Genomic DNA, 24,784 nt, shown 5'->3' on the forward strand with positions numbered 1-24,784 from the left:
TTTTTCAGAATCCAAACTCCAGCTGCAGCATCCCTTCACCTTCTCGCTGTAAATTTGTTCTCAGGTTTTATCTGGATAAGTCTAAAAATCTTATGAAGTTCGAATACCTCTTAGTCAGTTACGGCTTGTTTGGACCGGAGTAGCAAGAACAAAGCAGTACATGTCAAGATACATTTTTGTGTGTTCTCCTTTGTTAGTTGGCAAATACAATTCTCCCTGAGGTGGCTAAAATCCCCACCCCACCACCAGGGACATAAAATTTACAACCGCTTTACTAGGGAATATTCTCATTTCAGAGGTTTGTAGAGCTACCACTTGGAAGTCTGATGGTCTCTAGGCTTTTTTGGTAGGCTGTATTCTCCCATTGTTTTTTTTTGTTTTTTTGTTTTTTTTAAGGATGGTCTTGGTACTCTGGTCAGTGCTTATGATTAAAAATGAAGATCCCTGGAGGTGAAGGAAAAGTTGCTTACCTGTGGTACTAGTTCTCCAGCATCTCCTCATTATAGTTATAAACTATTCTCTCTTCATTAGAGGAGAGCAAAACGACCACTAATTACTGCATACACAGGATCTGATCGCACTATACAAAATAACTAGCTGAACTGCTGATGCCGCCTGGGCATAATAGGATACTGGTGGTGTGTTCTTCCATAAAGGAGCGCAGCTTCTCTTATCCACCCTTTTGAGTTTGCAGCCTATTTGTCTACATTGCCATATTTTCCTTTCTTTTAAGACAGGTTATTGAAAGATTTCCTATAACTAATCTCATTTTAGGATAATTTGCATTTATTTCAAGAGAATAAATTGAATTTAGCGAATAGTCTTCAGATGGGCTGCCACAAGCATACAAGTTTCGATTTATGGGTAGGACAATACAGTGCTTATGACTAATAAAAATGTCCCCAAAGGACTTCTTTATTACAAGTATATTACTTCTGCATTGTGGGATCTTCATTACGGTTATAAACACAATACTGTGGTCCACATATGTAGATAAATCTATACATTTCCCCCGGTACTCTGCAGTGGCCTATCAAAGCTGATATTCTTGTCTATAGCAAATTGGATGGAGAGATGCTGGTTTTCAAGCCTGCCTTTGCAGCGTCTATTTTGGAAAAAGAGTTGAAAATGTTCAATAGGAATGGAAAAAAAAGTCAACCTGAAAGGCTTGAATTGGAAAACTGAGAAAATTCTAGGAGCTGACCCAACCTATGAGGCGCTGGTCTTGCAGTTTTTTTTTCTGGATCCTGTGAATAGAATCTCTGAGCACGTTAGGTTTCACACCTCCTGGTTTTTGACAGTTTGTTTGCAGTTTTTTTTTTCTTTTCTACATCTGGAATAATTTACCAGTTATAATGCCTTCTCTGTATGAAAAGTATCCAATGTGGAAGGAAGAAAGTGGTCTCGGAGCCTCTGGTGTGTTTGTGGTGCATCTCTGGGCTTCACAATCTATGTAAGACTGGCAGTAGGCTCAAAGGAATGCTCCAGGATATGGCCATGGAGTAGGAGAGCTAAAAGAAGACTGAAAAAACTGCTGTCATGTACTCCGTAGAAGCAAGACTCCTCCTGAAAGGACACCCTAAGTGCGAGTTCCAGAGCAAAAGGCAATGTAGAAAATATCATTGACGTCCTCTTTCTTCACCTCGCTCAAGATCACCGCAGAGACTAACATAGTCGACATCCAGGGTTTTAGCACTGACCTTTTCATTGTAAGGTTGGTAGCATCTTCAATTTACCATCATAAATACCTAGGAAATCGGTCTTCCAAACATGGGAACAAGATCACTGACCGCATTGAGGAAGGCCAACCGTAGACGGTAAAACCATCATCACTGTCTAGGAGAAAGCACAGCATAACATCAAGGAAGTCTTCATCCCCATCATCATTGTTGAAGAGGCTACGTTGTACACATTCAAATACTCCAACTTAGAAAAGGCACACAATGGTTCCCCATCGATATCCATGATGTCAGAGTTCTCGGTCCTTGCCACACTAGATCTCAAGGACGCCTACTTCCAAATTCCCATACATCCTGCCCACAGGAAATATCTAAGGTTTGTGGTGGACGGACAACACTACCATTTTAGTCCTTCCATTCGGGGTAACAACCGTGCCCAGAGTATTCACGAAATGTCTGGCAGCACATCTCAGAAGACAACAAATTCATGTCTTCCCGTATCTAGACGACTGGCTAATAAAAGCCAAGTCATTCAACAAATGTGTTCTACACACTCACCAAACCATCCAAATCTTACACAACTTGGGATTCACAATCAACTATCCCAAATCTCATCTCCAAACCTCTCACATACATCAGTATCTAGGAGCCACCATAAACACCTCCACAGCCCTAGCATATCCCAGCCCTGCCAGGATAGCCAATATACAAGCTCTTATCACAACATTTCAAATCCAACACTCTTCCAGCAAGAGTGTTCATGCAACTCATAGGCATGATGGTGTTGTGCATCTTCATTGTGCCTTATGCAAGACTTCAAATGCGTCCCTTGCAAGAATGTCTAGCACGTCAGTGGAACCAGGCTGACGGACAACTCACAGATCTGGTGTTGGACAGCCGCACACATTGCTCTCTGAAATGGTGGAACATAACAAACCTGTCCAAAGGGCGGCCATTCCTAGAGCCTCTTCCACAGATAGTGCTGACTACGGACACATCACTCACAGGATGGGGTGCCCATCTCCTCGTACACACCACTCAGGGCAAATGGACCACTCAACAGAAAGTGCTCCATATCAATTACCTGGAACTGCTAGCAGTGTTCCTAGCACTAAAACCATTCCAACTACATCTCTAGAACAAAACTGTCCTCATCCGGACAGACAACATGACAGCCATGTATTACATACCAAAACAAGGAGGCACACATTCTCTCCAGCTGTCCCAGCTCGCACAGAACATTTGGGGATGGGCCATTCCTCAGAACATATACCTACTTGCAGAACACCTTCCAGGGGTTCACAATCAGATTGCAGATCTGTTAAGTCAACAAACACAACAGATCCACGAATGGGAACTATTATCCCCAAGTCCTACTGCCCTTTTTCCAACAATGGGGCCAACCAGTCATAGATCTGTTCGCCACACACAAACGCAAAATGCCCAACGTTCGCCGCCAGGTTTCCCCACCCGGAGTCAAAGGGCAATGCGATATGGATGAACTGGTCAGGCAGATTTGCGTACGCTTTTCAGCCTCTCCCACTCATTCCATGAGTGGTACGCAAGCTCAGACAACAGTCTCTCAAACTGATCCTAGTAGCTCCCATATGGGCATGCCAGCCGTGGTTCCCAACACTACTGGAACTCTTGCTAGTTCCACACCAAAAACTGCATCTCTCCCCGTCCTTATTAACCCAGAACCATGGAGAAATCAGACACCCAGATCCAGGTCAACTGAATCTGGCGATCTGGCTCCTGAAGTCCTAGAGTTTGATTACCTCAACCTGCCACCGGACTGCATGAACATTATAAAAGAGGCCAGAAGACCTACCACTAGAGCTTGCTATGCTGCAAAATGGAAACAATTTGCCATTTACTGCACTAACAATCATATAAACCCACTGGATGCATCCATCCAGGACATCATTTGCTACTTACTACACTTGCAAAGATGTAATTTGGCATACTCATCCGTACGTCTCCACCTAGCAGCATTAGCAGCCTACTTACAAAATCGACAACACTTGTCACTCTTTAGAGTCCCTGCGATTAAAGCCTTCATGGAAGGACTTAAAAGGATTATTCCTCCCAGATTACCACCCTCTCCAGTGTGGAATCTAAACATTGTTCTTACCCGGCTCATGGGACCCCCATTTGAACCTCTGCATAAATGCGAGCTACAGTTCCTCACATGGAAAGTGGCTTTCCTTATCGCTATCACATCCCTCAGAAGGGTAAGTGAAATCCAGGCTTTAACCATACAAGAACCATTCTTACAATTACACCGTAACAAAGTGGTTCTTAGGACAAATCCAAAATTCCTTCCAAAAGTTGTATCTCCGTTCCATCTTAACCCAATCAGTAGAGTTACCAGTATTCTTCCCAAATCCAGACTCTGTAGCTGAAAGAGCTCTTCACACCTTGGACGTTAAAAGAGCCCTTCTTTACTACATTGACAGAACCAAATCATTCCGCAAAACAAAGCAATTGTTTGTAGCTTTCTCTCCACCACATAAAGGCAACCCCATTTCCAAATCTGGGATAGCTAGGTGGAAAGTTAAATGTATCCAAATATGCTACCACAAAGCTAACCGCACACTAACAGTTCCCCCTAGAGCGCATTCCACACGCAAAATAGGGGCTTCCATGGCATTCTTAGGAAACATTCCCTTAGAAGATATTTGTAAGGCAGTCACATGGTCTACAACACACACCTTCACTAAACACTATTGTGTTGACGTGCAAGCAAAGCAACAAGCTTCTGTGGTACAGGCTGTCCTTAAAACTTTATTTCAAACTGCTGCAACCGATACAGGTGACCACCGCTAGGGGAGATACTGCAATATAGTCTATCCTAGTGTGTGATCTGCAGCTCGTATGCCTCGAACGGAATATTCTACTTACCAGTATGCATCTGTTCTTGGCATGTAGAGCTGCAGAGCCACACACGCCCAACCACCTCCCTGGGACATGTATCTGTTCCAGCATTGTCTTACTTGGACATCACACATGGACATCTCTCTCTTTTCTACAAACTCCATCATTTCCCATCATGGCGAAAAACAATCTGACGATGGAGTTGATGCCCATGCGCACTGTCGTCCAAGGGAGGAGTCACCTATATCGTGACCACAAAGACTTCTTCCGAAGACGACAACAACCTGCAAGCATCCGAGCCCAACACCAGATGGCGATCTACTATCCTAGTGTGTGGCTCTGCAGCTCTACATGCCAAGAACAGATGCATACTGGTAAGTAGCATATTCCTTACCATTCCTGCTCTTCGTGGGTTTGGGAGAAACTGTAGTTTGTCTGAATAAAAGTCTACCTTTCACTAAAACAGCCAATTGAAATGGTCCTCACCAGGCATTATCTTTCAATATCCCAGTATTTTAAGCTATTTATGAAGGGTTTACTGAAGGTACTCCATCTGCTCTGAAAATCTCCTCCTTCATGTTTGTTGGATTTGTGCTCTCTGAATTAATGTCCCCTTCTCAATGTCACAAACCCAAGGTTTCATTGCAGTGAGCTGCAGATCCTCTTAGCTGTGGAAACCTATTTAGTTTTCGGGGTCTAATAAGTTGCCATGTGAACTCACCCTAACTTTTTTCCCTAAAGTTCTCTTAAAATTAGTCTGCAACCTTGCCACAGTTCTTTAGTAATTCTTCCTCGCTAGCTGAACTTTATTTGCATACTCTAAATGTTAGGAGAGTTTTGCAATTCTGTCTTGAAAAGACTACTAAAAACTTGAGAAAGTTGAAGTAATAGTTGTGGTCTAATACAGGTTTACGCTTCTTCAGAACAATCTCTTTTCCGCCAGATTGTCTCCTTTACGCCTAGGAGTTGGCTAAAAAGAGCATACAGAACAGGCATAAAGTGCATTTGACCAGAGGAAAAGCTGCTCATTTGACCTGATTAAGGAATGTCCTATTTAATGATATATGTAGGGCAGCCACTTGCAAGTGTGCCCATACTTTCACCACACATTGTTTTTTAGAATTGAACAAACTGCTTTTAGAAGCTTTTCCAAGATTTGCTTGCTACTCTTCTCTGTTTTAGTATCATTGAAGGTCCTATGATGCAGGTGAAATTACTTGCTTGTAGCCCTGGTTATGCATCCTACAAATCCCTATTGAATTCAAAGGCTACCCTTCTCTCTATCCTGTTTATCTCTTATGTAAGGGACTGATTAAACAAACTTCCTTCAAATGAACTATTCCTTCAGAAAGAGCCATCTTTGGTAACTGCCTGTACTAAGTATTCCTGGTGGCCCTTATCAGTGATCTTTTCCATTTTCAAATCTTTCCCAGTTAAAACCAATTTGGATGCTTTTTTTCCTACTTTTTCTTACACATTTAAGTTATAGGTGCAGCATTGTTTTGTCTGTAGATTTTTTTTTTTTAAACAGTCCTCAAAAATTGAAATGTTCTGGGTACCTGCACTCAGTAGAGGATTGCTCTAATGTGTATGACTTCAATGACGATTACTACATTGCCAAACCAAGGCTACATGTAAGTAACAATTTTTTTCTCTTAAGTCCCCAGCCCAGACTTTAGCTTCAAAGCAGATGAGCACCTTGAGGTTTATGTCTCAGCTACTGAGAATCCCAATCACTTCTGGATCCAGCTCCTGGGCTCACGCTCCTTGCAGCTTGACAAATTGACAAGCGACATGACATACCTATATGAAAGTGAAGGCGATGCGGTGAGTATGGCAATACGAAGGTGAAATTTGAAGAGTGAAGGTGTTTTGCTGCACAGGCCATTCATCTTTATGAACAGGTTAATTTAAAACGTTTCTTCCTAATTTAAAAAGTTAAAGCCGCTTTGTAAATGCTAGACACCCAGTCCAAATTCTTCGAATGTACTGATCTACAGCAAGTGATTCTCGTAGATCTTCATAGACAGTAGAATATCTTCACATGTGTATATTAGATTTGTAAATCTAGTGTGTTTTTGTATGCAGGTGTGCAATGTCTGCCATTGAGTACATAGAACAAACGTTCTGAGTGTCTGCTTACAAACCATGACTTTGTTCCCTCTGCACCACATAGAGGTTAGCGAATTTCATAAGACGCACTGGGAGCGCTTCTTTCGTGTTGTAGATTGACGTTGTTGTAGAGTACTCTGAGCTCTCTCAGTAGCCATGGGGTGGATTGAGCCTAAGAGGGGTGGGAGATATAGCAGCCTGTAAGCTCCCCCAGTAACAAATGCTGCCTGCTGCACAGTATTGCTCTCTTCACCTCCTTTTTTGTCTTGAAAAAACAAACTTGCTGCATTGTGCCCTATGCCTTTTTTCTTCAAAGACCTATTTTCTGTAAACAAATATTCTGTATCGTAGGATCTTCGTTGGGATTCATGAATGTAGAATATTGACACCTGCGTGCAGGGACATAAGGTTAATGTTCGATAGAAGAAAAAAAGTAGGGATCTAAAAAGAAGCTGAAAACATTGACTGTTTCTTTAAGGAGTGAGCAACCTCTAAATTCCAACCTGCTTTGAACTGACAGTTGCCTCAGTTGTTTGTTTCCAGCTCATTCTGAAAGGATCCCAGACCACTGCAGGGTTTTGTTACCCTCTTGTCTGTTTTACCTCCTACTTTGGAATTGATTTACTTAACTTTTCCAGTTTTTTTTTATGGAAACTGGCATACACTGGTTTTGCTGTTTCTGAAGTGCTCCTCCTGAGAGGAAGAAGGCACCATCAGACCCACAAGATTTGTGTGAGGTTTCTTTGCTACCCTCCAATTTAGTGAATTAATCAAACTGTAGAAACATGGACCAAGCCCTGCACTACAAGTAAAAAGATCTTGGGGCGAAGGAGTAAGGGAAGTAGCATTGCAGAAAGGCCAGGCAACACCCTTCCACAGTGACTAGGTCCTTCCAGTTGACTCCCAGAGGGATAATTCAAGAAGTAGGTCATCATAATCTGCTTCATTCCAATCACTCACTCCATTCCGGAGGCTCCTGATCAATGTCAAAGATAATGATGTTGAAGCACTGCACCCTTTCTGACATGTTCACCATAAAGGATGCTCTCCGATGCAGGATCAGTATCAGAACATTAAGAAAACTCTACATCTGAAAGGACACTGACGTTATTGATATCAGATAATCATAGCTCGCTACTGAGGTATACAAAGGCCAGACTTTTGTCTTGGAGAACCGAGTTACACCAATTGACATCATGGTGTTATGGTTGTTAAGAGCAGCCATCTTGTTTACCTTTAAGGTATCAATTAGTGAAGACTTCTACTGATAATCCTTCCCAGGAACGATTCAGCCTCTAATTATTCTACATAAATGCTCCCTAGACTCTGTACAAAGGAAGATGCTGGTTCCAGAGAGTTACTTGATCTGCTAAAACATGTAACATTCTATCCATGCCCATTCCCATTCCCATATTTCCATTTTTCCCAGAGAAATTTGGCCTGCAAAGATGCAGAACGAAGAAGTCTCCTTTTCCGGTCACTATATGAGCCTTCAGACTCCTACTAATCCTCAGAGTTGAGATTAACTGTTGTTTTTAGTAGATGGCATGGCTGGTTAGAGGAGCAATAAAAGTTAATGTTTTGAAAGTTCTGTGAGCTTCGGTGTTGGTAGTTTTGAACACGCTACAATCTGAAGCCTCTCCTAGGCCTTTGCTCCCGGCATTCACAGAAATGGCAGAATGGAATTTTCCTTCTCCTACTGCCACCAAGATCGCTACTCTTAGGATCCTTATGAGATCTAATTCATTGTAACAAGATCCAATATACCGTTGCATGGAACCAAAACCAGTCTTATTGTTTCCGTGGTCAGAATGAGGTGTACATCATACCCTGCAACTTTCATTCCTCCTGTTGAGGGCTGTTAAAGCATACATGCAGCTTGCAAAAAGGGGTGTGGTACTGCAATTATAGCTTTTTAAAGTGGCTCATACTACAATGCTATTAGGAATGTATGCTTGACGCTGGTGGAAATATTTCAAGGATTTGCATGTGACCTCCCAGAAAGAGTAAATGAGTTCTTGAAGATTATACAAGAAGAGATGCTGTTCTGCGATCAAGTCATAAATGCTCCAGTAGATACTACATTTTTGGTGATTTGCAGTTGCATTACATTAAAAAGATTTTCTTGCCTCCCTTTAACCTCTCAAACCTGATGCTGTGCTAAAGATGATTAGTTTGCCCTTCACGGGACCAGTGTGTGGTTCTCGCATAGAAAATGCAATGCTATACATGAAGAATGAAGTCTTCAAATTTCATTATCTGATCGAGATATCTAGCTGCAGATTCCTTAACTTTGAATATCCCCCAGGTGCTAGTCTGGATTGAGAGATTTTTCAGCAGTACCTATGCCGGGGAACGGCGTCGCAGGGCTCCGCTCTGACGTCGTCCATGGATATGACGTCCGTGTAGCCATATAAGTCCCTCCTCGCACGTTGACGTCAGTTTTCTTCTTTTCCGCCTTGCAACACATATCCGGGAGAAGCAGTTCCTTTGGCGTGTTTTTAGTTTTTGGCCTCACTGACACCTTTCACGTGTGGGAACAGTGTGTCAATGCCTTTGGGTTTTAAATCGTGTGAGTACTGTACGCGGCAGATGTCAGCGACGGATCAGCACGTGATTTGTATGTGGTGCTTGGGTGAGCATCACGACTCCGAGGAGTGCGACGCATGTCGGAAACTGAAGGCTAAGTCCCTGCGAGAACGTAAGATGAAATTTTTGTCTGCCTGGATGCCGCGTTTGGAGTCCAGGCATCGTCTTTCTCCCTCTCCAGCTGGGGCTCTGGTTCAGGGCAGGTCACGGAGTCGTCCCGAGGACGTTGACCTTCCTCCGTTAAGCACAAGCGGAATTCACAGAGGCAGTCTGCCTCACGTAGTCGTGACGTCGGTGCCAGTCGTTCCCGATCTTTACCGGACACGGTCCCTCAGCAGTCGACCCCCGCCTACCCACCAGTTCCTGGTGTTTGGGCCACTAGGACCCAGATGGAAGCCTATTACGGGGCTTTGCTGGCCATCTTTGGGCTGACCCCTCTCCCTGGCGCGCCTCCGGGCCCTACAGAGGTGGTAGGGACTCAGATTGGGAGCTCGCTGGCGGGTTCTCCCTTGCTCCAATCGAGGGCCCTGACTCCGGCTCTGAAGTCATGGCGACGTCTGGAGGCGGCCTTGTGGGACTTCCCATTCAAACGTCAAGCCACAGTCCACCTTCAGCCTCGGGACAGTCTGGTGGGGCTCCCTGGAATGACGTCTGCTGCAATTGCAGCAGGGGACTTGTCTCCGAGTCGATACCGTCCCACCACAGTCTCCCATCGTGGTGGATGTCATGTCGACACCGCCCGACGCGGATCAATGGAGGCTCCCATCACGGTGGATGCAGAGTCGACGTTGTCCCAACGCCGACAATTTTTGCATCTGCTCCACCAGGGCAACTGGGATGTTGATCCTTTGCTACCTTTTGATGAGTCGTTGTACAACATCCTTCTAGGGACCTGGGCGAGGCTCTCCTGGGGGAAGGGGGGGTGGGGTGGAATTCCCCTGTGGAACATGTTATCGCACATAGTCACCGCCTGGCTCCAGATGACAGTCTGTTTGTCCTTTCACCCTAGGGCTCAAGGGCTAGTTGTCCAGACAGCCTCAGCTTCGCGGTCCTTGTCCTCTCCTCCGATGCTTCGACCTACTATGGAAGCTCTTTGGTTGCAGACATGTGGTCGGCAAATGTTTGCGAGCTTGGCCCTCCAGTCCTTGAACATGTCCTGCATGTTTGCACGGGCTACTTTCGCCCTCTGGGACTTGGTTGAGCGCTTCCTTCCCTCCCTTCCGGAAGGCCCTCGGGCTGACCTGACTCGGATACTCCAGGATGGTCGTGAGCCTGCAAGATTTTCAATTCTATCAGCCATGGACACCACTGATTCTGTGGTTGGGTGATGGCCAGGTCAGTTGATCTGCGTCGCCATGCTTGGCTGCATGATGGCAGTTTTCCTGAAAATGTTCAGGAGCGTCTTCGGGACTTGCCCTTTGATGGGGCCCATCTTTTTGACAGTCATGCGGACTCAGCGGTTCAGTGTCTCATGTCTTGTTTTCAGTGAGTGGCATTCTTTCTAGTCCCTTGTTGCAGACTTTTTGTTTTGCATTGGTCTATTGCCACTACTTTTCTCTGGTGTCAATCTCTGGGTTCTAGCTATTTCCCAGTTAGACTGTATAGCTACGCAGCTGTTTGTCATTATTTTCAATTCCTCTATATAAGAGCTAGGCTCAAGAGGCGTTCCCTTGGATTTTAGAGGGATGTAACATACCCTAGGTGGGGTAAATTGGTTATTGTATAGCCATTCTAACTTGCCATGGAAGATGCCTTCCTGGGTGGTGAGAGTACGATGTTCCAGGAAACGTTCTTCCTGGGGGGGTGCAGGTCCCAACTGAGGATCCGGCGAGGTCCTCTTAGGATTTTTATCTATCCCCTATCTGGGGAGTTATACCATAGTTCGTGCTGTAGCCTTATATCGGTGTTTTTCACTTCTTCACCCTCCACCTGCTGTTGTAGGATTTCTCCTCTGGACAAGTCCACACGAGTAGCGTAGCTCTCTTACATGTTTGTACTTTACGATTGGTCCGTAGTTCCCTCCTGCCTCTGAGGATGGAGACCTCTCCAGAATATGAAAGACCAGTACCATAGCACTCATTACAACAAACCACAAAGTGTTTCCTCTTTTCTTTAGTAATTAGGACATTCAATAATTTAAGGACCGGAGCCAAGTGTTTTTCATAGAAGCTTTTATTTTCAATTGGTGGAAAACAGCCAGTCAGGAATGTACAGCTGACGCGTTTCGTCAGGCCAGTGACTTTCAAGGCTGTAATCTTATACATATACACATCAATCGATATATACATCGTAAAAACATGTTAATCTTAAATTTACTTAACAGATGCGTGTTAAAAAATAACCGTATACTGTAGACTTGGGCTAGGCAAGAAAGATCATGGAACCTCAGTCTGCATGCTAGTTTTGATGATTCCTAGTTAAGTCGTGAACATCATTCAAAAAATGATAGGAATCATTCCAACAAATATTTGTGAAAAAAGTGATGCTATATAGAGGAAAGGAAAGATGAAAGATACCATTAACCCTGTGAGTATGTACTTGGGAGGCATTAATCAGTCACAAGTTCAAGTAACATGCAACTCTGTGAGTAGAATGGTGTAGACTGACAGATTACCAGAAATCGAATTTGATACCGACCTAAAGCAGCAGTGCAAAGCCACTGATTCTGTATGGCGATCAGGATGAATAGTATAGATGAAGTAATGGCTGCTAGTTATTTTTGGGTTTGCGCCACGCTTGGCTCGTCCCAGCTTATTCACGTATACCCCTTTTCTTGACTTGGCTGTCTTCAAGTTTTTCGCTGTGTTTCTGCCATTTTGCCTATGTTGGCCGTCTTCGTCGTCAGCCAGAGTCTGTCTCTTGTTAGCGTGTAGTTCTGTTCCACTTCAGAGGCAGTTTCTTTTCTGTATCCAGTTCCAACACTGTATGTTACCACACACTCTGCACGTTCACAGGTACTGGGTACCTCCTGGTCCAACTTGCGCCACAGCGTGGGCTGTGTTTGATTCTGGTGGTATAGTCACTTTATTCTTTGGTACTAGGGAATGCTTCTGTCCTGGGTCTTCCCTCAGGTCTCTGACGGGTCTGGTTTCCTCCTTGTCAGCAGCAGGTTCTACGCCAGCTGTGTTGTTGGTGCACATTGTCTTGGGCCTCACATTGCATATGCACTTCCCAAGCAGGGGCTTTGGCTGCTCTGCTCTTTGCTCCTTCGCTGCTCTTTGTCCTTCCTACATCTGTATACAATTATATGTAGGTGTGTGTGTGTATAATGTGTGTGTGTGTATATGTGTGTACACACTGTTTTTGCTCGTTACAGTATCTTGGGTTTCTTAACCCCAGATTTTTTTTTCCTCCCCCCTCTTTTGAGATCGAGAGAGGCGTGTGTGTGTGTGTCGGTTCTGCCGGTATCCTTGCACCAATGTACTTCTGTGTATGGTGGGTCAGTATGACTATTGTGGAGAAATGCATGAGATCCTACAAGTAGTTGGAACACCACCTTGCAGGAGGTAAGAGTCCATCAGCCCACCCTTATTGGCGGAGCATCGTCATTTGGAACTCTAAGGAATCACTGTCTGAGCCCGGGGTCACAGATCACCAAGGACTCTACCTGGTGCGCAGGCCAGTGAAACCCAGAAAGAAAATGAACTCCTGCCAGGGTGTGTACCCAAGAAATCGAGGGCTCAAGTGATGTGCAGTGCTAGTGAGTGATGTGAATTTAAAAATGAATACTTGATCAAAAAATGTGTTTAATATGGATCAACCAAGTTTCATATCTAAAAGAACCTATAGTCTGATTTGAATTTTTACAGGCTAATTCTTGGTTCGTATTAAAGTGTGGTCGACATGTTTCAGCCGGAGTGGTCACTTGACCCGGCTTTCTTCAGGACCGAAAAATACAATAAAAGTGCTACTGCCAAACTAATCACAAAGTGAAAGATCAAAACCCATGCAAACCAAATGTGAGTGTTGGGTACGATAGTGGCAATTGCCACCCTACCAGATAAAAAGGCTTGTGCTTGAGCGTAAGGACAATGTCTTCATTCCTGGAAAAAAGATTTAAACATAAACCATAGGAAATGGACATCATGCACATCAGAACAGAACTACTAGTCGCCAATCGGCAGAGCTGTTTCAGCATCGCCCTGATTACCAAAGAAACTCTTAACGATGTTTATAAACACAATGGTATGTAACTTAGAAAAATGATGAAAAAACTCACCCAGCTTTATGTGGGAGAACCGCCTCACCTCACCCGGCTGACTGCTCGGAGAAGGAGGCACCGCTCTGTTTAAATGTGGAGAAAGAAGCCAGACAGATTGCGAATTGATACCCATCTGCTCAGAACTCAACACACATACTTTTAAACATTTCAAAAAGAAACCTACACTGTTAAAAAGTCCAGACCCTCGAGACTCCCTAGGTGTATCTTATATTATTTGATGATGTCCATTTGCAAACCCCTGTCAATCATCTGGTGTAGCCAGATAACAAGTAAAACTATGAATAATTATTACCTATGTGATTAGGGGAGATGTTGTGAATAAGTAAAAAAGTAAAAGGCTTACTATAGTGGCTGAATGTGTCCACATTTCTTGAAAAACTCAGTCTGGGGTGGAATTACATCCAAAAGAAGCTTACAAGGATATTCAGCTAAGGCCCAAAAACCTCCAACCTTACCTGTCCGTCGATACCTCTGACTGACTCACGAGCTGTCTGGGAGGTACCGGCAGGAAGGGGAGGATTCTATTTATAGCGCTCGCGATTGACGTGATCGCCTGTAATCAAAGTCAGCTGTGTATTTGTTAGAAAACACACCACGAGCGTGTGAACAGAAAAGCGCAAAAGCGCATGCGCCTTGTTGAGACGCATTACGTCAAAGGCTAAACTAATGTCTAATGCCAAATGCGAAGTGGGTCGCACACCGCTCGCTGTCACTACATTCTCCAGAATCCTATGGGGCTATTTGCTAGTATGACGAGCGGTGTGCGACCCACTTCGCATTTTGTATTTAAAGCTCCCTGAGCTATGGGTTGACGACGTGTCTTTGAGATAGGTTGGCATCTCAGTGACCATAGGTCGTAAAAACACGTCTACAAACTTGGACAAAGGTTCCAATAATTCATTATGCTCTGAACTGTACAAAAAACCTATGTCCAAAAATTCCCTGTTGTCCTTCAACAGCTATCATCCAAAGGCACTCCGGGAAAATCTTCCAGTTGGCCAGTTTCTGCGGATTCGCAGAAACTGTTCCACCAGACAGTTGTTTGACAAACATGCTGAAGTACTAGCCACACAATTACAATCACGACAATATCCTAAACGTCTAGTACGACAAGCCTGGAAACGGGCATCAAATAACAACCGTGATGCTCTACTGGACACCAACGTGTCCAGGACTACCAACGAGAGACTCACATTTGTCACCACCTTCTGTACTTTGTCTAATCACATACAAAAAACAGTACGGAAACATTGGCAGATACTGAATATAGCGGCTGGCAACTTATTGCCTCCCTTATTTGCATTTAAGAGGGGCCCAAGTTTGCGCGACAGCTTGGTCCACACAAGACCGCTGTCACGTCCCACGTGTGAGACCAACACCTTGTGGTCACTACCTCCAGTTCGAGGCCATTTTCCGTGTGGTACGTGTAGCGTCTGTCCTCAGACCACCAAGACTACATCAGTGGACATAGGTACAGAACGTCCCTGGATAGTACGCAATCATACGAATTGTAATTCAGAATGCGTAATTTACAGAATCACATGTCCATGTACCCTACATTATATAGGATACACCACACGCAAAGTTAAGCTTCGCATCAGCGAGCACAAAAGCACCATCCGCTGCATGAAACAATCCACTTGTCTGACTGAGCACTTCCTAGCCAAGAAACACAAGGCTGAGGACCTCAGGTGGCTTGTACTAGAACGCCCGTTTGTTCCCCAACATATAACGGACGTCTCCCAGTTCTTATTTTCCAAAGAACAAAGATGGATTTTCAAGTTGAAGACTGACACCAAAGGACTGAATGACAACATACCGTGGGCTTCTGTTTACACTTAAGTCAGCGAAACTGCTTCCTTGAAGATCGGTCGAATCTGAATGAGCCCTGAGAGTTGACCTATTCCTGCTGTTTCTGATCATCACGAGATGCATTTCTCATATTGAGTGATTAGATATTCAATCCCCAGTGGGAACCCCTGGGTTGAGTTGTCATATTTTTCTCAATAGACATCTTACACGGAAACTTAGGTGTTGTTACCACAGCACCCACCTTTGTGCTGATATATTAAGCTCGATATTCATCTGTTTTTACACTGGGCATATTGTTGTCCTCAGACAATTTCTGGATCCCGATAGGTCGTCTCATAATGAGAATACAACTGACCAGCATATAATCTGGGCACTGGGCCGATTAATGTTAGTCACCACCACTCCAACCCCTGCTGTCATAACGAGATGGCAGTTTTGTACTAAACCTGCAGTAGAGGGGATAAATTGAAACATTTCCCAGGAGTCCTTTTAGCGAGCTCTTCCGGCCACTATCTACACTGATGAGGTTGATACATCTTTCTGGCATGACACCTGTCTTGGTAGTCTCGGGTGTATGGACATAGCAGTAAATTCTGCTAGGACTATATGTTTCTCGATTGTCCTACTTTCATGTGTGGTCACATTTTTTGTCCTTGGATCATTTTTATGATCCAGTCTCGACAGGGAGTCTGTAATCACCAATACAAGACTGCGCCACCTGTTATTACTTAATTGGGAGGTGGCATTATTACTTCATCCTCCCCTGACCTTTTTGACTTTTAACTTGAGTGCCTAATTACGGTTGCTACATTCCGTTATGGTGACCCTTATCAAGGGTTTAGCTGTCTATTCCTTATTATAATGCTGCGGTGCTTCGCGCATGCGTGGGTCGACTACACTGCTAACTAGCGCGTGCGCGAAAGGTTTACGAAGTGTTTACCTGAGGCGTGATATATGCTGTATCTTTGCGTATATATCTATACGCCTGTGTTCTCACCACGTGGCTACCTGGAACTGGCTTTTATTTTCACTTTTATCTTTATTACAACCTTTCGAACAACAGACGTGTTTTTGTATACACGGCGCAACCTCTGAGTGTCCACCGCTGACGCCTGCGCATTGGGCATTAGACATTCGTTTAGCCTTTGACGTAATGCGTCTCAACAAGGCGCATGCGCTTTTGCGCTTTTCTGTTCACACGCTCGTGGTGTGTTTTCTAACAAATACACAGCTGACTTTGATTACAGGCGATCACGTCAATCGCGAGCGCTATAAATAGAATCCTCCCCTTCCTGCCGGTACCTCCCAGACAGCTCGTGAGTCAGTCAGAGGTATCGACGGACAGGTAAGGTTGGAGGTTTTTGGGCCTTAGCTGAATATCCTTGTAAGCTTCTTTTGGATGTAATTCCACCCCAGACTGAGTTTTTCAAGAAATGTGGACACATTCAGCCACTATAGTAAGCCTTTTACTTTTTTACTTATTCACAACATCTCCCCTAATCACATAGGTAATAATTATTCATAGTTTTACTTGTTATCTGGCTACACCAGATGATTGACAGGGGTTTGCAAATGGACATCATCAAATAATATAAGATACACCTAGGGAGTCTCGAGGGTCTGGACTTTTTAATAGTGTAGGTTTCTTTTTGAAATGTTTAAAAGTATGTGTGTTGAGTTCTGAGCAGATGGGTATCAATTCGCAATCTGTCTGGCTTCTTTCTCCACATTTAAACAGAGCGGTGCCTCCTTCTCCGAGCAGTCAGCCGGGTGAGGTGAGGCGGTTCTCCCACATAAAGCTGGGTGAGTTTTTCATCATTTTTCTAAGTTACATACCATTGTGTTTATAAACATCGTTAAGAGTTTCTTTGGTAATCAGGGCGATGCTGAAACAGCTCTGCCGATTGGCGACTAGTAGTTCTGTTCTGATGTGCATGATGTCCATTTCCTATGGTTTATGTTTAAATCTTTTTTCCAGGAATGAAGACATTGTCCTTACGCTCAAGCACAAGCCTTTTTATCTGGTAGGGTGGCAATTGCCACTATCGTACCCAACACTCACATTTGGTTTGCATGGGTTTTGATCTTTCACTTTGTGATTAGTTTGGCAGTAGCACTTTTATTGTATTTTTCGGTCCTGAAGAAAGCCGGGTCAAGTCACCACTCCGGCTGAAACATGTCGACCACACTTTAATACGAACCAAGAATTAGCCTGTAAAAATTCAAATCAGACTATAGGTTCTTTTAGATATGAAACTTGGTTGATCCATATTAAACACATTTTTTGATCAAGTATTCATTTTTAAATTCACATCACTCACTAGCACTGCACATCACTTGAGCCCTCGATTTCTTGGGTACACACCCTGGCAGGAGTTCATTTTCTTTCTGGGTATCACTGGCCTGCGCACCAGGTAGAGTCTTTGCTGATCTGTGACCCCGGGCTCAGACAGTGATTCCTTAGAGTTCCAAATGACGATGCTCCGCCAATAAGGGTGGGCTGATGGACTCTTACCTCCTGCAAGGTGGTGTTCCAACTACTTGTAGGATCTCATGCATTTCTCCACAATAACTATTGGTTAGCTATTCTGTTCTGAACGGACTGTGCACCTTCTGTTGGTTTTTTGTATTGTCTGGTTGGGATTGGAGGTGTATCAGTCCTTAAACTAAGTCCCCCTTTTTCTTGACCCTCTTATAAAATTGTTTTTTGGGTCAGTATGACTACCTGTTGATACATTTGGTGTTTTTTTTTTTTTTTTGCTGATTGGTTCTATCGATGCCACGTTTCATAGGCTTTTCCATGTGTGTGGTGTGGCTCCACGGTTCATATTCTGCCTATGTGTATCCATACTATCCACGCATCTCCTTGTAGTTGTGGTTTTGGATGTCTTGGCATTGATGACATTGTCTCTATGCATGTCCATCTTGGCATCCACTGTTGTGTATGCTCATTTTGAACGATCTGACTCTTATCATGCTGTTTTGTCCTTTCTCTGGGACGTTCTTTTTTGCAGGTCCATGGATCCCTGTGCACATTTCTGCTCCTTATTCTTATTGCAGAAGCTTATGGATTTCTTCCACTGGCCATTTTTATTTCTATAATTATCCCTAGTCCCTTCCTGGAAGGAGATTGTCTCGAACTGTCCTTTGCCGGACTGTGGTGCCATTGCCTTTTCTTGTTAATGCTCCTTTTACAGAGCTTAATGGTCTGCTGTCAGACACGCTTACACTTGCTGTCCCCACCCGTTTTAGTCCGTTTTCCTGACAGATTGGTTCTCTTTTGGAACCTGGTGGGGTTTATCACAGACCCTCCTCCAATGATTTATAGCTTTGGTATCTATTCTAAGTTAAGGAATCTGCGGCTAGATGTCTCTCTCAGATGAACAAGTTACTTACCTTCGGTAACGATGTATCTGGTAGAGACAGTCTAGCCTCAGGTTCCTTAACGCCCACCCATCCCGCGAGGACCTTTTCCGTTTCGGTTCCTACCCACTGATCTTTTCTGCCGGTGATCTCTGCCTTCATGCGTGTTTCTCTTCTTCACATCCTTCACCAGGTCAGGATGTCTTTTCTGTTTCACTTGTTGCTTCTCCGCCCATTCTCGCAAATGGGTGGTGAGACCATATATCCATGCACGCTCTGGCAACCTAGTTTCTTTTCCAGTGTGGTGGTTGGTCAGGTCACCATCTAAATCCAGACATTGACTGACACCCTTCCTCTCCTTTGTGCACCACTCTGGTAGGAGAGTGCCTCAAAACAAATGAGTGGCAAGCCATTACCAACAAGTGGTTATTGAACATCTGCATTGGTCAGAGCAAGGCTTCATACGACACCTTTGCACAAATTCTTAGATCAGTGGTCTCAGTAGAAAGACCGTTTGGAAGGGCAGCTACTCTTCTCTCGCATCAAGTTAGTCTCTTTCTTCGTGGTGAAAGCAGTCCTACTTCCACCAAGTGTTCTTTCTTTGTCAGGAATTTCCATCTCCAACGTGTAACAGGCCCTTACCTTGATGGATTGGAGAGCCCATCTTTGAACTTTTGAAGTACAAGGCAAGTGGTTGTGATGGGGATGCACATGAAACATCAGCACATTAGAATTGAGAGAAGTCAATGTAGTTTTCGTGCCATAGCTGCAGTCTGACACCTAACATAGTACTAATATAGACGGACAAAAATAACGCAATGCACAATCTCAACAAATGAGGTACCAGATGCAGGACTCTCTAAAAGCTTAGTCCTGAATATGCTTGGAGTGAAGCATGCTCCATCTGATCTTATTTTGTTCTCATCTGGATTAATGAATCCCCTGTTTTCCATCATCTCTCCGGGAAAAAACCCTTTTCCAGGGAGTCATTAAACCGAACCATAGAGTGTGATCTGTAGCCTTTATGTGGAAGAGCCTTTTTCTTGTTTTTCGCTCTAAAAAGGGAGTTTCCTGGCGAAGGTTGTTACGATTTATTGTATATTTAAGTTTGTGTCCTTTCAAGTGTTAGTCAGTTACCTGTTCTCTCTGTGAAAGATCAGATACATTCTCTAGATATAAGAGGAGTCCTGAATTTCTACCTAAACGAGCAAAAGATTTGTAGAAATCAGCCAAATATTTGTATGCTATACCCAGCTTCATACAGTTCTAGCTGTATCCTAGCTATCTGTCTCCCGATGGATAGTTTCTTGTATATCGCTTTCAGTTTTCCAACAAACCTTTGTCTGGAAAGCCCAAAAGTCACTTGACGATCAGAGCTGCAGCTACTGCTGCCTGGTTGACTAATGAGCCTGTCTCAGACATTGGTATTTCAAGTAAATGGAAGTATATTCATACTTTGACAAACCTTACTGTATCTTGAGACTGCGTGAAGTTTCCCTTAAAAATCCTGTTTGAGATATATTTATCTAGTATTTGAACAAGCTTCATTCCTGTGCCATTTAAACTCAAACTGGGGGTGGTTTTGAGATAATCTTTGCATTTTTAGTTTGCAACTATAGATGATCCTACATTGCAGAAAGAAATGTTACTAGTAATCCTGTTCTGCATCACAGGTTTTTTTCATTGATGTCATTACCAGCCCTCCCTCCTGCTCTGTCTTTATTTCCACTGTGATAATTTCTTCAATTGCTGTTGCATAGGAGTAAGAGCCTAAAACAGATCGGTGGTCTGCAACCGAGTGGGCAAGAAATGCTAGGACACGGAACCTGTTGGGTTCTGAAGGAAACAGTTAATGTATTCAATTTCTGTAGTAGTATGGAGTGTGCTGCAATGCTGTCTTTGGGAATTCAGAAACGAATAGCCTACATTGACTATAAATGTTGTGCCTGTGTTTTTTAAATCGAGATTGTGAGAAAGTGCCCTCTTTCTTGCTTGGTATGCCACCACTTTTTGCTTTATTGCTGATGTACTTTGACTGAGTGTGCCCTGGGCTCCTGCCAATCAGGTACCCAGGGCCTATGTTCCTTCCCTAAAACTACATTGAAGCTAAACCCAATTGGCATCTCTGGCAACATGTCAGCCCCTGGAAAATGGTACCATAGGTACCCTGGGCACTGTGACCAGAGAAGGCCCCTAAGGGTTGCAGCACGTATTGTGCCACCCTTAGAAGCCCTGTACCCTGATACACACACACACTGCCTTTGCAGGCTAAGTGTCTGGGTGCAGAACTAAACAAAAAGACAACATGGCACACATCCCTGTGTGCCATGCCCACAAACCACTGCCCTGGCATACATCAGTCACCCCTCTAGCTGGGTGTTCTATGCCAGTGGTGAGGGTACAGGTGCATGAGTGCTGTACCCCTACAGTGCCCAGGTCCATTCCTGGGCCCTATAAGTGCGGTGCTGCCATTCAGAGTATATGGTGCTGGGAGGTTGTCATTACGAACTCCACAGCACCATGATGGCTGCACTGAAGACTAATAAGTTTGGCACCAGACTTCTCAGCACATTAAATCCCACACTGGCATAAGTGTGGGTTTAATGTAAAATGCACGACAGAGGGCATCTTACAGATGCCCCCTGAAATTCGACCAACTCCAGTGACCTGACTGAGTGGCTGCGCAGGCTGCCACCACCAGACATGTTTCTGGACCCCTGGGTCAAGAGCTTGCTGCTCTCGGGGGCCTGAAACAATGCACATCCTGGGACGAGGTGTCAAGCCTCCTCCCCTAGGATGGGCAGGGTTCACGAAGGAGAAGCTTCAAAGGCATGCCGCCTTTTTGAGCTTTTCCAGACCACTTGCTGTACTCAGCAACTGGTCCCCACTGGTTCTACCCCCCACTTTGGGCGTGCGACCCGGCAGGAAAAACAAAGCGAGGAAGAGAGGTGTGCTCACCTCTGCCAACTCCACCCCTAGGGTGGGGGAGGCGAGGTGAAGCACAACCTCGAGTCCTCGCCATCTTGAGGATGGGGGGACCCAGACAACCAGGGACCGGCTCCTGCCCCCCTCCCACTGGAGAGGGGCAGAATAGTGGGTGTACCCACCCCAGGGAAGGGACCCATTGGTCCCTGCCCTTTACCTACCTGTAACGCCCCTAAATTGAGTATTTAGGGGCACCCTGAACCTTCCTTCCTCTGATCCAGCAACGACAAGAAAAGGACGAGAAGCCGTGCAGAGCTAACAAGAGGATGACGCCCACTGACCTGGCCCCAGCTCTACAGGCCTGTCTCCCCTCGAACCTGCTCCTGCGAAACCTCAGCGTGTCCAGTGGCCAGCAACCTCAAAAACCCTGGAGGACCTGCCTGCATTCACTTTCCAAACTGCTTCTCCCGTGAACACCGAACATGTTTGAACTGCAGCTTCTGGTGCCAGCAAGAAACTGCGAATCCAGCGCACACTGCACCCACCGAGCCCGGCCTGTGTTTGAGTAAACACCACGACGAGGTCCCCCCGGCGATCCCGACCCGAGATCCGGCAACCCTTGACCTGCCCCAAGCCTCCAGACAACTCCTGCAGCCTCAATCCAGGAGACCCCCCCCCCCCCACCGCGACTAGAGTGGGTAAGAAAATCCGACGTCCAAAGGCACTTCTGCACCCGTCTCCCCACGGCCTTTTGTGCCCAACCCAGTGGTGCCTAACCATCCCTCTACATCCCAACTTACCCCTCGAAGTGGTGGTCACTCCTGGAAGATCTTCGTCCCCCGAGCCTGCAGTGTTTTTGTCCCGTAGAATCTTCATTGAATTCAACAGGGCACACGACCTCAAAACTGCACCCGGCTGCCCTAGCGCCGCTGAGGGTGCCCCTTTGGTGCTAACTTGGTCCCCAACGTGCCCTGAGTTTAACCCTAGGAGCTTTGCTCCCACAACCCTGTGGCCTGCTTGCCAGCAGCCACCAACCGGAGTCCGTCCCCCCCCCCCATCCCGCATAGGATAACATTGGTCCTCAACACTCTGCACCCGGCCGCGCGAGTGCCGCTGATGGTGCAACAACAGTGCATCACTGACCCTGGGAGACCCCGGAGTCTAACCCCAGAACCCGAACTCAGAAGACAGATTACTTACCTTGAAAGCGAAAACTCATTTTTCCTCGTATGATAATATTAACACTTTTTCTCTCAAAAAACTTCTAAGTGTCGAGTTTTGAAAACTGCAAATATTCCTTAGAAATCAGCCGATTAACCAAAAAGCATTTACTCACCTATTTTCAGGAAATGCCTCAGGGCTGAATCTAGGATCCAGTCCTGTGGTTAGACAAGTAATCTGAAGAGTAATTAACTGCATTTTACTTAAAAAGCCCATTCAATTGAATGTGCTATACCTGCAATGTGTTGCAAACTGCTTTCTTAAACCTGTAATCAAAACCAGTACCAGTTATACTGCAATTCTGAACGGTGTTCAAACAAGTCAATTACTACTGCAAAGTATTTATATGCTTACCTGTAGCAGGCTTGCTTGGTTCTAGAAATAAAACAGTACATTTTTTTATACAAAACAATTGGCCTAGAGTTCAGTTCTTGAGTGTGTGAGACCATTTGCTGACTGAGTGTGTACATCAAATGCTAAACACTGTCATCTGCTACTGCCTTACAGCTCGACCAAGCTACCACTTTAGAGAGTAAGGTTCTATCTAACTTTAACCTCTGCCAAACCTCTGGAGACTCTTGGACTCTATACACACTGTACCTCACTTTGGTGCAGTATATATTGAGCCAGTTTATTACACAGATCTCCTCTCTTTCAAATGAACATCCCAGATTTGAAGTGTTCGAGCTATTTACACACAGGCCAGAATATTTAATGTTCATGACTTCAATGAAGATGTGTACCATGCAGACACAAAATTACATGTTTTACTGCTGCGTCATAGGATCTTCATTAATTGTCAAACGTTGGAATGATTTCCCAATGCATGTGATGTCACTGAAGCATCTCCTATCCAATATATATTTCAAAGAGCCTGAAGAGTACTGCACAGCCACAATGCAGAGGAACACCTCAAGGGTCTATTAAAGACAAAGTATTTAAAAAAACAGTTTAAAAAAAAAAAAAAACCTTCAAAACCATATTGCAGCACCTAGAAACCAAACTGTTGATTAACATATCTGAATAATGAGGAAGAGAGCAGCCCGACAAGGTGCAGGATCACTAGAACACTGTTTTTAACCTTGTTTCGGAGGTCTTTCTCCCAGGAGTTTTGATTTTTCGATTTAATTCAACATCTCTAACCCTACTGAAGTCATGCGAGTTTTTTTTTTTGCCTTTTATCTCCATTGTATCTAATTTGTTCCAAATTATAGAAAGTTTAAAAAAGAAAAACCTGCCTGATAAGCCTTCGCACTAGAAAGGTTAAGCCCGCTATCAGCCTCATTTATACTTGGCCTCATTTGCGGTTATTTTTCGGCAGTTGTTCACTTATACTGAGAACTATTCCACATGAACGGAAAATTAATTCTCGGCGTGTTTTTTTTTTTTCTTTTTTTTTGGCGGATAGTTTCTGCATCCAGAGCTTGTTAACCAAATTACACGTGCGCATGCCTATATCTGTTGAAATTATTTACATTGGTCAGCACGAAGTCTTGCTCCAGTGTGTGCCAATATTTTGATAGAGGATAGGTCTGGCCTATCAAAAGCCTTTGTAAGGCCCAGTTCCAGAATACCCTGTGGGGTTATTTTTATTTTTTTTAGTTACCTTTAACCTATTGCTCTAAAGAAAAACAATTTATCGTGACATATTTTGGGGCATGGGTATGTCATGCCTTGAGTTACTGTTTGCAAGTCTTTTCGGCTGGTATGGTGTGAACTGGTTTACAAATTAAAGTGTAATTTAAAAATAGTTCGCTATAGATTAAAACAAAATTTGTGAAAGTACAACCTGCCCTAATCCGCCAACTCGACACTGGCAATTTTTAAATTGCGCCCTTGCCTTCTGTCTCAAAAGGAGAAATCCATATACAGAGGTTTGGAGGAAAAAGTGCGAAAAGAGTGGAATAATAAACCAGATGTTTATCGCACATTTTCAAAGATTTCACTCCAGTCCTGCATGTTTTAAATGCAGACTTCGCCACCA

General features: G+C 44.4%; 1 protein-coding gene across 8 annotated transcripts in view; it reads left to right on the forward strand.

Annotated features, from left to right (window-relative positions):
* Nucleotides 1-24,784, forward strand: part of TDRKH (tudor and KH domain containing) — a 375,719-nt gene that overhangs the window by 151,323 nt on the left and 199,612 nt on the right. For all 8 annotated transcript variants that reach the window (XM_085639768.1, XM_085639770.1, XM_085639771.1 and 5 more), the window contains exon 7: nucleotides 6,217-6,383. In XM_085639768.1, coding sequence (XP_085495894.1) covers nucleotides 6,217-6,383 — 167 coding nt within the window. The remainder of the gene's footprint in view (nucleotides 1-6,216; nucleotides 6,384-24,784) is intronic.

The sequence above is a fragment of the Triturus cristatus genome, chromosome 12 (genome assembly GCF_964204655.1).
Source record: "Triturus cristatus chromosome 12, aTriCri1.1, whole genome shotgun sequence".
NCBI classification, from domain to species: domain Eukaryota; kingdom Metazoa; phylum Chordata; class Amphibia; order Caudata; family Salamandridae; genus Triturus; species Triturus cristatus.